This window comes from Spinacia oleracea, chromosome 4, assembly GCF_020520425.1.
Source record: "Spinacia oleracea cultivar Varoflay chromosome 4, BTI_SOV_V1, whole genome shotgun sequence".
NCBI classification, from domain to species: domain Eukaryota; kingdom Viridiplantae; phylum Streptophyta; class Magnoliopsida; order Caryophyllales; family Amaranthaceae; genus Spinacia; species Spinacia oleracea.
In genome coordinates this window covers 32,887,293-32,901,143 of record NC_079490.1, presented here as the reverse complement: position 1 = coordinate 32,901,143, position 13,851 = coordinate 32,887,293, and the positions used below count along the sequence as shown (strand labels likewise).

Below are 13,851 nucleotides of genomic sequence, written 5' to 3'. Positions count from 1 at the left end.
CTTCATGGAAGGTTTATTCCATAGAAAAGGAATGATAGATTTATATCTCTTTTTGGTGGAATATATTTTTACTTGTCAAAAAAAAAATCTATTCACGTGTTAACTAATTATGAATATGATAAATAATCTAACATACTCTTATAGCATGTTTTACCATAAGTACTCTAAATGCAATCTATCTTTCTATATACATATACCAAATATCGAATCGTCAATGTGTTAATTAGCTTAGAATAACAATGAGAAAAAATTAATCTTCCTCTCACTCTCAAATGCATCTAGGTGTTTAGGTGAGACGTAGAATGCTATGTACTACGCTTTGATCTCTTGTGTTTAGGCTTCTACTTATAAAGAAAAAGGTGTAAACACATATTATAAGATCGATCACATATCCAAACCAACAAGTGCTCGATTTTGAGTTCATTCTCCACGTCAAAAAAAAATGAAAACAAAAAGAGGTCATTCTCATTTGTCTGTGGTTGTTGGTATCAAGTCCGACAACCCAAATCTTTAGTGAATCTATGATATAGTGCATAACCCAATACAAACGATAACGAAGATGGTAATTGTCGTCTGCTTAACAATGGATTGGATATGAAAGACTAAATAACTGGAGGAGCGTCAGGACAAAGAAAAAGACCGGAAAATGGTTGAAGCCTTAATGGTGTAGCTCGTAAGAAGAAGCTTACTTTTTAAGGGCAGTTTTGCTACATTTATACATTTGCAAAAGGAAAATTCTATTTGCAGTTAGAAGCTATGTTCTAAAAAGAAAGACAATATTTTATTCATTCCATTTTGTTGAATAATTGTTTGATATTTTGATGAATTATATATTTGGCAAAGAAGTAAATATGGGATTATCTCATCAAAAAATATAATTGTTACAGTGACTGGTTATCCCAACAATCGACTACAAAGATTAGAATAAAATAAGTCATTCACCTACTGTTAATTGGATTGGTAACAAATATTCGTTGATACAATTTGCAAAAAATTGTAAACACATGTTATAAGATCGATCACATATCCAAACCAACTAGTGCTCGACTTTGAGTTCATTCTCCCCGTCAAAAAAGAAAAAGAAAAAGAGGTCATTCTCATTTCTGTGTGGTTGTTTGGATATCAAGTCCGACAACCCAAATCTTTAGTGAATCTATGATATAGTGCATAACCCAATACAAACGATAACGAAGATGGTAATTGTCGTCTGCTTAACAATGGATTGGATATGAAAGACTAAATAATTGGAGGAGCGTAAGGACAAAGAAAAAGACCGGAAAATGGTTGAAGCCTTAATGGTGTAGCTCGTAAGAAGAAGCTTACTTTTTAAGGGCAGTTTTGGTACATTTATACATTTGCAAAAGGAAAATTCTATTTGCATTTAGAAGCTATGTTCTAAAAAGAGAGACAACATTTTATTCATTCCATTTTGTTAAATAATTGTTTGATATTTTGATGAATTATATATTTGGCAAAGAAATAAATATGGGATTATCACATCAAAAAATATAATTGTTACAGTGACTGGTTATCCAACAATCGACTACAAAGATTAGAATAAAAGAAGTCATTCACCTAATGTTAATTGGATTGGTAACAAATATTTGCTGATACAATTTGCAAAAAATTGTAAACACATGTTATAAGATCGATCACATATCCAAACCAACTAGTGCTCGACTTTGAGTTCATTCTCCCCGTCAAAAAAAAAGAAAAGAAAAAGAGGTCATTCTCATTTGTGTGGTTGTTGGGTATCATGTCCGACAACCGAAATCTTTAGCGAATCTATGATATAGTGCATAACCCAATAAAAACGATAACGAAGATGGTAATTGTCGTCTGCTTAACAATGGATTGGATATGAAAGACTACATAAATGGAGGAGCGTAAGGACAAAGAAAAAGACCGGAAAATGGTTGAAGCCTTAATAGTGTAGCTCGTAAGAAAAAACTTACTTTTAAAGGGCAGTTTTGCTACATTTATACATTTGCAAAAGGAAAATTATATTTGCATTTAGAAGCTATGTTCTAAAAAGAAAGACAATATTTTATTCATTCCATTTTGTTAAATAATTGTTTGATATTTTGATGAATTATATATTTGGAAAAGAAGAATTAAATATGGGATTATCTCATCAAACAATATAATTGTTACAGTGACTGGTTATCCCAATAATCGACTACAAAGATTAGAATAAAAGAAGTCATCCACCTAATGTTAATTGGATTGGTAACAAATATTCGTTGATACAATTTGCAAAAAATTGTAAACACATGTTATAAGATCGATCACATATCCTAACCAACTAGTGCTCGACTTTGAGTTCATTCTCCCCGTCAAAAAAGAAAAAGAAAAAGAGGTCATTCTCATTTGTGTGTGGTTCTTTGGGTATCAAGTCCGACAACCCAAATCTTTAGTGAATCTATGATATAGTGCATAACCCAATACAAACGATAACGAAGCTGGTAATTGTCGTCTGCTTAACAATGGATTGGATATGAAAGACTAAATAACTGGAGGAGCGTAAGGACAAAGAAAAAGGCCGGAAAATGGTTGAAGCCTTAATGGTGTAGCTCGTAAGAAGAAGCTTACTTTTTAAGGGCAGTTTTGCTACATTTATACATTTGCAAAAGGAAAATTCTATTTGCATTTAGAAGCTATGTTCTAAAAAGAGAGACAACATTTTATTCATTCCATTTTGTTAAATAATTGTTTGATATTTAGATGAATTATATATTTGGCAAAGAAATAAATATGGGATTATCACATAAAAAAATATAATTGTTACAGTGACTGGTTATCCAACAATCGACTACAAAGATTAGAATAAAAGAAGTCATTCACCTAATGTTAATTGGATTGGTAACAAATATTTGTTGATACAATTTGCAAAAAATTGTAAACACATGTTATAAGATCGATCACATATCCAACCCAACTAGTGCTCGACTTTGAGTTCATTCTTCCCGTCAAAAAAAAAGAAAAGAAAAAGAGGTCATTCTCATTTGTGTGGTTGTTGGGTATCATGTCCGACAACCGAAATCTTTAGCGAATCTATGATATAGTGCATAACCCAATACAAACGATAACGAAGATGGTAATTGTCGTCTGCTTAACAATGGATTGGATATGAAAGACTACATAAATGGAGGAGCGTAAGGACAAAGAAAAAGACCGGAAAATGGTCGAAGGCTTAATAGTGTAGCTCGTAAGAAAAAGCTTACTTTTAAAGGGCAGTTTTGCTACATTTATACATTTGCAAAAGGAAAATTATATTTGCATTTAGAAGCTATTTTCTAAAAAGAAAGACAATATTTTATTCATTCCATTTTGTTAAATAATTGTTTGATATTTTGATGAATTATATATTTGGAAAAGAAGAATTAAATATGGGATTATCTCATCAAACAATATAATTGTTACAGTGACTGGTTATCCCAACAATCGACTACAAAGATTAGAATAAAAGAAGTCATCCACCTAATGTTAATTGGATTGGTAACAAATATTCGTTGATACAATTTGCAAAAAATTGTAAACACATGTTATAAGATCGATCACGTATCCAAACCAACTAGTGCTCGACTTTGAGTTCATTCTCCCCGTCAAAAAAAAAGAAAAGAAAAAGAGGTCATTCTCATTTGTGTGTGGTTGTTGGGTATCATGTCCGACAACCCAAATCTTTAGTGAATCTATGATATAGTGCATAACCCAATAAAAACGATAACGAAGATGGTAATTGTTGTCTGCTTAACAATGGATTGGATATGAAAGACTAAATAACTGGATGAGCGTAAGGGCAAAGAAAAAGACCGGAAAATGGTTGAAGCCTAAATGGTGTAACTCGTAAGAAGAAGCTTACTTTTTAAGGGCAGTTTTGCTACATTTATACATTTGCAAAAGGAAAATTCTATTTGCAGTTAGAAGCTATGTTCTAAAAAGAGAGACAACATTTTATTCATTCCATTTTGTTAAATAATTGTTTGATATTTTGATGAATTATATATTTGGCAAAGAAGTAAATATGGGATTATCTCATCAAAAAGTATAATTGTTACAGTGACTGGTTATCCCAACAATCGACTACAAAGATTAGAATAAAAGAAGTCATTCACCTAATGTTAATTGGATTGGTAACAAATATTCGTTGATACAATTTGCAAAAAATAGAATAATGATTTAATTAAGTGGTCCTGGCGAGGCTCGAACTCGCGACCTTCGGCTCATAAGACCAACGCTCTAACCAACTGAGCTACATGACCCCATGTTGACAAGAATACAAAATTAATACTTAGGATTCTATTTCAACTTTTATTGTTGATGTAGTACTGCATTATTAATTAATTTTAATTAATAATACTACAATTCCAAACATTTTTTATAAGTTGTAACATCCGGACTTAATTTCACACTTGTCAGTGCACAATTGTGACAGTGAACATATTTAATGATTGTTTGGTAACAATCATAAATTTATACTTTATCAAAGTGTATTGATGTTCCCCCACTAGTCGTTAATCAAGGGAGCGACACATAAGTGAGTGTTTTTCATTTGACTCAATCCTATTACACTACACAATGTATAGTAGACAAGGGGTAAGTAAGGGGTCTAACTCTCGGGGATCAAGCGTTTTCTATACTAGAAACGGACATATAACTACAAGCACATTGTACTCAAAGACAACAATTAATGTTCGTTTGTTTGCCCAACTTGTCACTATTTGCACAAACGGGGTGCAAACAAGGTAAAATAATAGGACTAAGGAAGAGGGATTCCACCTAGGAAAGTCAAGGTCTCTCTACTCTACTCAAGAATGAACAATTGGTGAATAACAAGATAGTCTAGGGAGCATTGTACACTACTACAAACCTTTCTCACCTGATGGTCACGGTGTGGTTCAAGAGCGTTGTGATTTCGGTTTCCTACCTTGTTCTCAATGGTCACGGTGACAACTAGGTAAATAGAAATGAGGCTCAACACCCACTATAATCATGCTCCTAGGGTCGACAAGAAGAACATACGCTTTCCCGTGTCAAAGGGAGCGTTTTCGGTGTCAACAGCTTCGTGCTCAATGCATGTCTAGGAGAAAAACTATAGCACATGAATCGCTCTTTTTCTTGGGGTTCGGAACAAGGCAACAAACAATCAAGACCAACATAAGTCCATCTAGAATTCGCTCACACCCATCTCACGAAAGGACATAATCCCACAACAACTAGAAAAGCCCAACAAACACCAAAGTTACATACAAAAGTAGAGAGAAAGAGAAATCATGCCATAATTCTACTAGGGGTCACCCAACCTCTAGACCTAAGTAAACTACTCACACTTGGAAGAAATCAAACCTAGTAGATCTAATTAGAATATTGTACTATTCTAGTAAGATTCAAGGATAAAAAATTATGTTAAAAACTTTATTATGGAGTAATTATTCGTAAATTGCCCGGATTCGTGATGATATACTTTTTATATAAGAATTTTTTTCAGGGGTAGTTACACTTCTACTTTTTCAAAAAGAAATTTTGTCTTTATTGGGAAACTATGTTCTAAGAGAGTGACATCATTTAATTCCTTTCATTTAGTTAAATAATTATTTGATTGTTGATGAATATATGTTTGAAAATAAAGTAAATATGCAAAGTATCTCATCAAAAAAAATATAATTGTTACAGTGATAGGTTCTCGTTATAATCTACTACAAAGATTAGAATCAAAGAAGTCATTCACCTAATGTTAATTGGATCAGTAACAAAATTCTTTGATACAATTTGCAAAATATAGAATAAAGATTTAATTAAATGGTCCTGGCGAGGCTCGAACTCGCGACCTTCGGCTCATAAGACCAACGCTCTAACCAACTGAGCTACAGGACCACCGATGACAAGAATGAAAAAGTAATATTAAAAGATTTTTATTTTAACTATTATTGTTGATGTAGTATTCCATTATTTATTTATTTTTCAATTAATAAATAGTACTTCCTCTATTCCATAATGTTCCTCATGTTTACTATTTGTTTGGTCAAAATAATTCGTAATTAGTAGTATAAATAATAGAAAAAAAATATATTAACTTGTGAGATATCATTGGATTCCTTTTAATATAAATTTTCTAAATATTAAATTTTTATAATTTTACTAATACGAAATTAAAACTAGTAATGGCAAAGTAGTGCATTGAGACCGCGCATAATGGAAAAATGATGAACTTTGTGGAATGGATGGAGTACAATTCTAAAACAGTTTTCATAAGCTGTAATATTTGGACTTAATTTCACGCTTGGCAATGCACAATTGTGATAGTTAACATTTTTAATTATTGTTTAGTAAACATTATAAATTTATATATTATGAAAGTGTATATATTGAGACGAACTTACAAAAAATCACATGACTAATATATATTTTTCCTTGCATAAAATACAAAAAAAAATCAACGAATATTACATAACGAATGTTTATTTAAATGTTGCAATTATTTAAAATGTTACAATTACAAAGAAACAAGAGGGGGTGTTAGTACTCCAATTTACCAAGATATATCATAATATATACTTCGTACATGTATTTAATACAAGAGTATTGTTTTTGTGGTAAAATAACTTGTAAGCGTAAGTTGCAATGTACAATCTAGATTTAACAGGTGGTGCACTTCAAATAAATATTATAACGCAAGATAGGAAATTGTAATAGAGGGAGTTTACATATTGAAATTATAAAGCATGATAAAATATTATCTACTATCTACCTTGAAACAATCTTTAATTTTCTATTTATAAGAGCTTGTAAGTTTTGTAATATCTGAAGATCTTCAACTAGTATAAGCATGTTAACCATTAAATCACTTACTTCATGACGATTTTTTAATTTTAATGTTATCTTAAAGGTTTTTTATCATATTTTTGAACTATCTTCAATATTTCTCATTTCAATAAACCAAAACCACAACTGTATTTTATAAGAAAATTGAATTTGAGTTATAAGAACAAATAAATGTTATGATTGTTGGATTTATGATAAGCATATGAATGAAAATAGATATATTATTATCACGTCGATTTAAGAGTGTCAATTAGCTAGATTAAAAATATTATGAAAATTTGTACAAATCTTCATTTTTTTACTTAGGTCAAGATAAGAAAAATTTTAGGCAAGTATAGATGCTTTAGAAGAAAAAGAAATAGGTAGGTACAAAAGGTTGAAGTCTTAAAGAATGTCTTGAAGGATAATAAATATACATTGTGAAATGATCTTTTGATCTAAGTAATATTTTTTAAAGTCTTGGTTTATTTTTAACATTTTCCGTCCTTTAAATAACATACAATTTAAAACTAGTCATTACTCTCATAATATTGGCCTAGTCTAGTAAGATTCAAGGATAAAACATTATGTTAAAAAACTTTATTATGGAGTAATTATTGTTCATACAACTTATAAATATCACATACTATTCATGAATTGCTCGGATTTCGTGATGATATACTTTTTATATAAGCCTTTTTTCAAGGGTAGTTATACTTCTAATTTTCAAAATGACATTTTTGTCTTTATTTGGAAACTATGTTCTAAGAGAGTGACATAATTTAATTCATTTCATTTAGTTAAATAAATATTTGATTCTTAATGAATATATATTTGACAATAAAGTAAATATGCAGAGTATCTCATCAAAAAATCATAATTGTTACAGTGATAGGTTCTCGCTATAATCTACTACAAAGTTTAGAATCAAAGAAGTCATTCACCTAATGTTAACTGCATCGGTAACAAAAATATTTGATTATTGATGAATATATATTTGACAATAAAGTAAATATGCAGAGTATCTCATCAAAAAATCATAATTGTTACAGTGATAGGTTCTCGCTATAATCTACTACAAAGTTTAGAATCAAAGAAGTCATTCACCTAATGTTAACTGGATCAATAACAAAAAAACTTTGATACAATTTGCAAAACATAGAATAAAGATTTAAATAAATGGTCCTGGCGAGGCTCGAACTCGCGACCTTCGGCTCATAAGACCAACGCTCTAACCAACTGAGCTACAGGACCTCAGATGACAAGATTAAATAAGTAATATTTATATTTTAACTTTTATTGTTAATATAGTTTTCCATAATTTATTTATTTTTCAATTAATAAATACTACTTCCTCCGTTCCATAATGTTCCTCGTGATTACTATTCATTTGGTCAAAGAATTTCGTAATTAGTAGTATAAATAATAGAAAAAATATTAACTTTTGAGATATCATTGGATTCATGTTAATGTAAATTTTTTAAATATTAAATAAATTTATAATTTTACTAATAAGAAATTAATACTATTAATGAACGTTATGAAATGGATGGAGTACAATGCTAAAACAGTTTTCATAAGTTGTAACATTTGGACTTAATTTCACGCTTGCCAATACACAATTGTGACAGTTAACATGTTTAATTGTTTTTTAGTAAACATTATAAATTTATATATATTTTGAAGTGTATATATTGAGACGAATTTAACAAAAAATCACACGACTTACATATTTTTCGTTACATGAAATCACAATAAAGATCAAAGAATATTACGTAACCAATGTAATTAGAATGTTGCAATTACAAAGAAACATGAGCAAATGTTACTACTCCAATTTACCAAGATATATCATATTAATCCGTACATGTATATAATCCAAGCTTATTGTTGTTGTGGTAAAATAACATGTAAACTCAAGTTGCAACGCACAATCTAGATTTAACAGGTGGTGCACTTCATATAAAAGTTACAACGCGGGATAGGAAATTGTAATAGAGGGAGAGTCTACATGTTGAAATTATAAAGCATGATAAAATATTATCCACTATCTACCTTGAAACAATCTTTAATTTTCTAATTATAAGAGCTTGTAAGTTTTGTAATATCCAAATTTTCTAAACAATCCTATCAAAAAAAAAACTTCAAACAATTTTTTGTCTCTTTTGAATCTTCCACAACATTATGTAATTCCCTTTTTCTTCCTCTCTTTTTTGATAAACTTATACATTCATGCAGAAAAATGATACTTGTACTAGTATAAGCACGTTAACCATTAAATCACTTACTTAATGACGATCTTTTAATTTTAATGTTATCTAAAGGTTGTTTATCATATTTTTGAACTATCTTTAATATTTCTTATTTCAATAAACTAAAACATCACAACTATATTTTATAAGAAAAAATAATTTGAGTTATAAGAACAAATAAATTTTATAATTTACTAATTTATGCATTATAAGCATATGAATGAAAATGTATATATGATTATCACACCGATGTAAGAGTGTCAAATAGATTAAAATTATTATGAAAATTCGTTAAAATCTTCATGTTGTTTTACTTAGGTCAGGAGAAAAAAATGTAGGCAAGTATAGACGCTTCAGAAGAAAAAAAAAAACTAGATAGGTACAGATGCTTGAAGCCTTAAAGAATGCCTCAAAAGAGCTTCTTCATGGGAGTTGAATACATTCTTGTAGAAAACTCAGTATTCTGGTTATTAAGTTTTTTTTTAAGTTATTGAAGGTCCCATGGAAACAAACTAAACTTTTTGTTATGATGTCGATAGAGCCACAAAGGAAAAGCGACGGGATTTGATCTCGATCTTGGTTACCACCCCTAGCTCATATTAAAATATCTGTGATGTATAGTTGGATGTCGTATTCAACAATGTTTCCGAAAAGCGAACCAGGCGGAGGACTTCATGAAAGTTAAAGGTCATTCATTCTCGACACTTTTCTCATTAATTTTCCTCCTATAATGTAATACAAAAAATTAGGTTAATTCATTAGTCAGTGTTAGCCTAGTTTTTTCTCCCAAATTTATTAATAAAATAAAGTGGTGCTTTTTTTAGTCAATTCCTAAATAACTATCAAAATTAAAAGGGTCGTAATTCAAAGAGAAAGGAAATATAACCGGAATAGGATACTAAATTAAAGGATTGAACTAAACGTGAATAAGGTTGGCCTTGTGGGAAATGTGCTTGATATCATGCCAAGTTGTCAATACATATGCAATGTGAAATGATCTTTTGATCATAGTTTTAAAATTCTATGTTTCTTTTCTTAACATTCCTCGTCTTTCTTTAGATAACATAAACTTTAAAGTAGTCATTAATCTCATAGTATTGGACTAGTCGAGTAAGATTTGAAAGGGTAAAACTTTATGTTATTTTTTTTTATTATGGAGTAATTATTGTTTACCTAACTTATAAATATCACTTAATATTCATAAATTGCACGCATTGCAAGACGGATTTCAAGATAATATACTTTTTGTATATTCTAAAAAGAATGACATTGTTGGATTCTTTTCTCTTCGATATAATCCAATGAAATAATTTGATATATTGGTTGTTTATATATTTGGAAAGGAAGTAAATGGGTTGCATAAAAATGTAAATGGAGTTAGGGATATTGGCATTGTCGCGGTGCTTAATTACAAACATAAGAATAAAGGAAGTTATATACATAATGTTAACATAAGTGGATCAGTAACAAAAGTTTGGTTACATAATTTTCTATAATAGAAAATAATAATGATAATTAAATGATTGTGGTGAGGCTCTCACTCACGACCTTCGGCTTATAAGACCAACTCTCTAACTCACTAAGCTAGAAGACAATATGAAAAAACAAAAAAATAAAGATTTAAATTTGTTTCACTTTGCATTTGACATACACTTTATTTTGTTTTTGTAATTTAAATCTAATACTTTAATTAAAACACAAAAATTAAGATTTAACAAGAATCCAGAGTAATAAAAAAAGGACAGAGGTTAATATTTTCATCTTCCCCTTCATACTTTCACATCTATAAGCTTCATTCACTCCCGCCCATTTATTCTCAAATATTTTTATTTCTCTCCCTTTTAATTCAATCCCCAATCTTTTTCTCTAGCCTTCAAGTATAAATTAAATTGAAAATTCTATTAGCTTGATCAGTTGAGAAATTATCATATGTTTCAACCCATATACATAACTAAAGAAAAAAGGACCAACCATTAACCATTTGGTTTTCAATGTTTATAAATTGTGAGTTTCTAAAAATATCCATTCTCAGTAACTTAATTTTATCAAAATCCAACTGGGTGAAGCTACTTTTCCATAATTAACTTCTGGATCCTAAATTTGTTTTCAATATTAATATGGATATTAATATGTGAAAGTCGTGAAATTGACACCAACAACATATCAAACCCCATCTCTAATGCTATAAGGGTTTGGAAGGTAGGGAGAACTGGTTATAGAAATTGTGCAAGAAATTACCATGAGAGTTAAGGGGTTCCTATATTCAGTTTTCCATCTATGAAAACATATTATCATTGCCAGGCACGACTTTTCCATTGTGAATCTCCTAAACCATGTTTCTTAAGTGGGAAGGTCAACTTACCTGATTTACCTTTGTCCTTTGATATGCTTGATCTATATTCTGATCAATCAGAATATGGGGCTCATTTTAGGAAAAAAATTCATAAATGCAACCACATATTTGCATTCACTTCAATGGAAGTTCATTTAGATGATGACTAGCCAATGCACGTCAAGGTGTATAAACATTTCGTGCACAAGGTTCAATTTACCATCGCATTGGAGGTTTCTTACCTTTGAACTCAGAAGATCATCCCCGATTTCTTCAACTCTACATTTATGATACTGAACATGAAAATGAAAATCGTGTAGCTGAGAATTCATCATTACGGATCGATATCATCGATAGAATCAAGAATATTTTGAATGCTCACAATCCTTTTGTCCACAATCTTTGTCATCTTGCTCAGCGTAGTGACTTAAGTGATTGTAAATTTGCCATCAAAGAGAAACCTACAAATAAACATCAATATTCACTGCCGATAGCTTCCCAAGTAGCAGCAGTTGTCGTTGGAGGTGATGACATTGTCAACATGAAAGATAGGGATCTTATGGTAGAGTTAGTAACTGGGAGACTAAGTTATATCAAAGATACTACCGGTTATTATGACCCACTTCAGTATCCTCTATTGTTTCCTTATGGTTCTTACGGCTGGGAATTAAACAGTCGAAGTTCGACTGGAAAAAGTTGGCATGCCGGGAATTCTATGCATACATGTTTCAGGTGCATATTTCTAATAACTCTTTTTGTGGGCCTTATCCTTAAAATCTTATACTTATACCTTTCTGAACAAAACAAGTATTTTGTGTTATAGATGCGGCAACATCTTAATTCTCTAATCTTGAGAGGTGGTCGTCTACTCCAACAATTTTTTGTGGAAAATTGTGTCAAATTACAAGCCAATAATTTGAGGTTGATTTCACTCAACCAAGATAAAATACGTGCTGATCTATACAAGGGTTTAGAGGATTCTTTAAATGCTGGAGAGCATAACACAGGTCCATATTTATTTAATTCAACCAATTACATTACATCCAATATTACATACATTGTTTCACATGCAATAAAGCTTGTATATATAATGTCCATGTGCAGAAAATGTTGGACGACGGGCCATACTACCATCTTCATTCGTAGGAAGTCCAAGAGATATGCACCTGAGGTATCAAGATGCCATGGCATTGGTTCATAAGTTTGGAAAACCCGGTATATTTCTTACAATGACATGCAATCTGTCTTGGCCAGAGACACAATCAGAGTTGTTGGCCGGACAAGTTCCAAATGATCGACCAGACCTGTTGACAAGGGTTTTTCATGCTAAACTTGAAGAGTTGAAAAAGGATGTTCTAGAAAGGGGTATCCTCAGAATGGTTGTTCCTTATGTATATGTGATTGAATTCCAAAAGAGGAGTCTTCCCCATGTTCATATGTTATTGATTCTCGATCAAAATGACAAGCTAACCACTCCAGACGGCTTTGACAAGTTTGTGAGAGCAGTAATTCCGGATGAACAACAAGAACCAAAATTGTATAAGGGATTTCTTAAACACATGATTCATGGCCCATGTGGTGTTCTCAACTACAAATCCCCATGTATGAAACAAGGGAGTTGTGAGAAAGGATTTCCCTAAGGAATTCTCCAATGATAAGAAGCAAGCCAATGACTCATATCCTCTTTACCGTCGTCCACAAAATCGTCCAGCATTAACATTGCGTGAGAATTCACGAATACATGTAGATAATCGATGGGTAGTCCCTTATAATCCATTTTTTCTCATGAAGTATGATTTCCACATCAATATTGAGATATGCAGCGGCATTAAGTGTGTCAATTATATATGTAATTACATCCATAAGGGTTCAGATAAAGTTTCAATGGAAGTTCATAACGGAGATGAGATTGCACAATATGTCGATGCACGATGCATTTGTGCACCCGAAGCTATGTGGAAACTTTACAAATTTTCCATGACTAGAATATATCCTGCCGTAGATCGTTTGCAGGTTCATTTACCAAACATGCATCAAGTGAGGTTCGAAGCGAACCAACCAATCTCAAACGTGTTAGGGAACCCAAGAAACTCTAAGACGATGCTCACTGAATTTTTCAAGATGAATTCAATTGATCCAAATGCAAGGAAGTATCTTTATCGAGACTTTCTAGAGCATTACAGATGGTTAGCGACTTCATGTGAATGGTAGAAGAGAAAAAGTACACAACGAGTTATGGGTTGATTGTATGTAGCTTCACCGTTGGAAGGAGAACGGTTTTATATGAGAATGTTACTCAATCATGTGAGTGGGCCTACATCGTTCGAAAATTTAAGAACAATCAATGGTGTCACGCACCCTACATTCAGGGCAGTAGCTAAAGCCCTCGGTCTAATCGAAAATGATGAAAGCATTCGTCAATGTCTTTCATAAGCATGTTCAGTACGAATGCCATATGCATTACGT

The 13,851-nt window shown here is 31.2% G+C and overlaps 1 protein-coding gene and 3 non-coding genes across 4 annotated transcripts; 1 reads left to right on the top strand and 3 right to left on the bottom strand.

The window, feature by feature from the left end:
* Positions 1-4,188: 4,188 nt before the first annotated feature.
* On the bottom strand, positions 4,189-4,262 carry TRNAI-UAU (transfer RNA isoleucine (anticodon UAU)). The gene has a single exon. It is a non-coding gene; the product is annotated as a tRNA-Ile (tRNA).
* Positions 4,263-5,800: 1,538 nt separating this feature from the next.
* On the bottom strand, positions 5,801-5,874 carry TRNAI-UAU (transfer RNA isoleucine (anticodon UAU)). The gene has a single exon. It is a non-coding gene; the product is annotated as a tRNA-Ile (tRNA).
* Positions 5,875-7,981: 2,107 nt separating this feature from the next.
* Positions 7,982-8,055, bottom strand: TRNAI-UAU (transfer RNA isoleucine (anticodon UAU)). Its single transcript has one exon. It is a non-coding gene; the product is annotated as a tRNA-Ile (tRNA).
* A 4,153-nt stretch (positions 8,056-12,208) lies between these two features.
* On the top strand, positions 12,209-13,596 carry LOC110787844 (uncharacterized). Its single transcript, XM_021992486.2, has 3 exons — positions 12,209-12,392; positions 12,490-12,890; positions 13,000-13,596. Exons 1-3 carry the CDS (start codon positions 12,209-12,211, stop codon positions 13,594-13,596), a joined length of 1,182 nt encoding a protein of 393 aa, XP_021848178.2.
* Positions 13,597-13,851: the final 255 nt, after the last annotated feature.

Coding starts and splice junctions, on each gene's coding strand:
- LOC110787844 (XM_021992486.2), top strand. CDS start 12,209: ATGCGGCAACATCTTAATTCTCTAATCTTGAGAGGTGGTCGTCTACTC. Junction 12,393..12,489: donor TGCTGGAGAGCATAACACAG/GTCCATATTTAT, acceptor GTCCATGTGCAG/AAAATGTTGGACGACGGGCC. Junction 12,891..12,999: donor TTGACAAGTTTGTGAGAGCA/GTAATTCCGGAT, acceptor GTATGAAACAAG/GGAGTTGTGAGAAAGGATTT.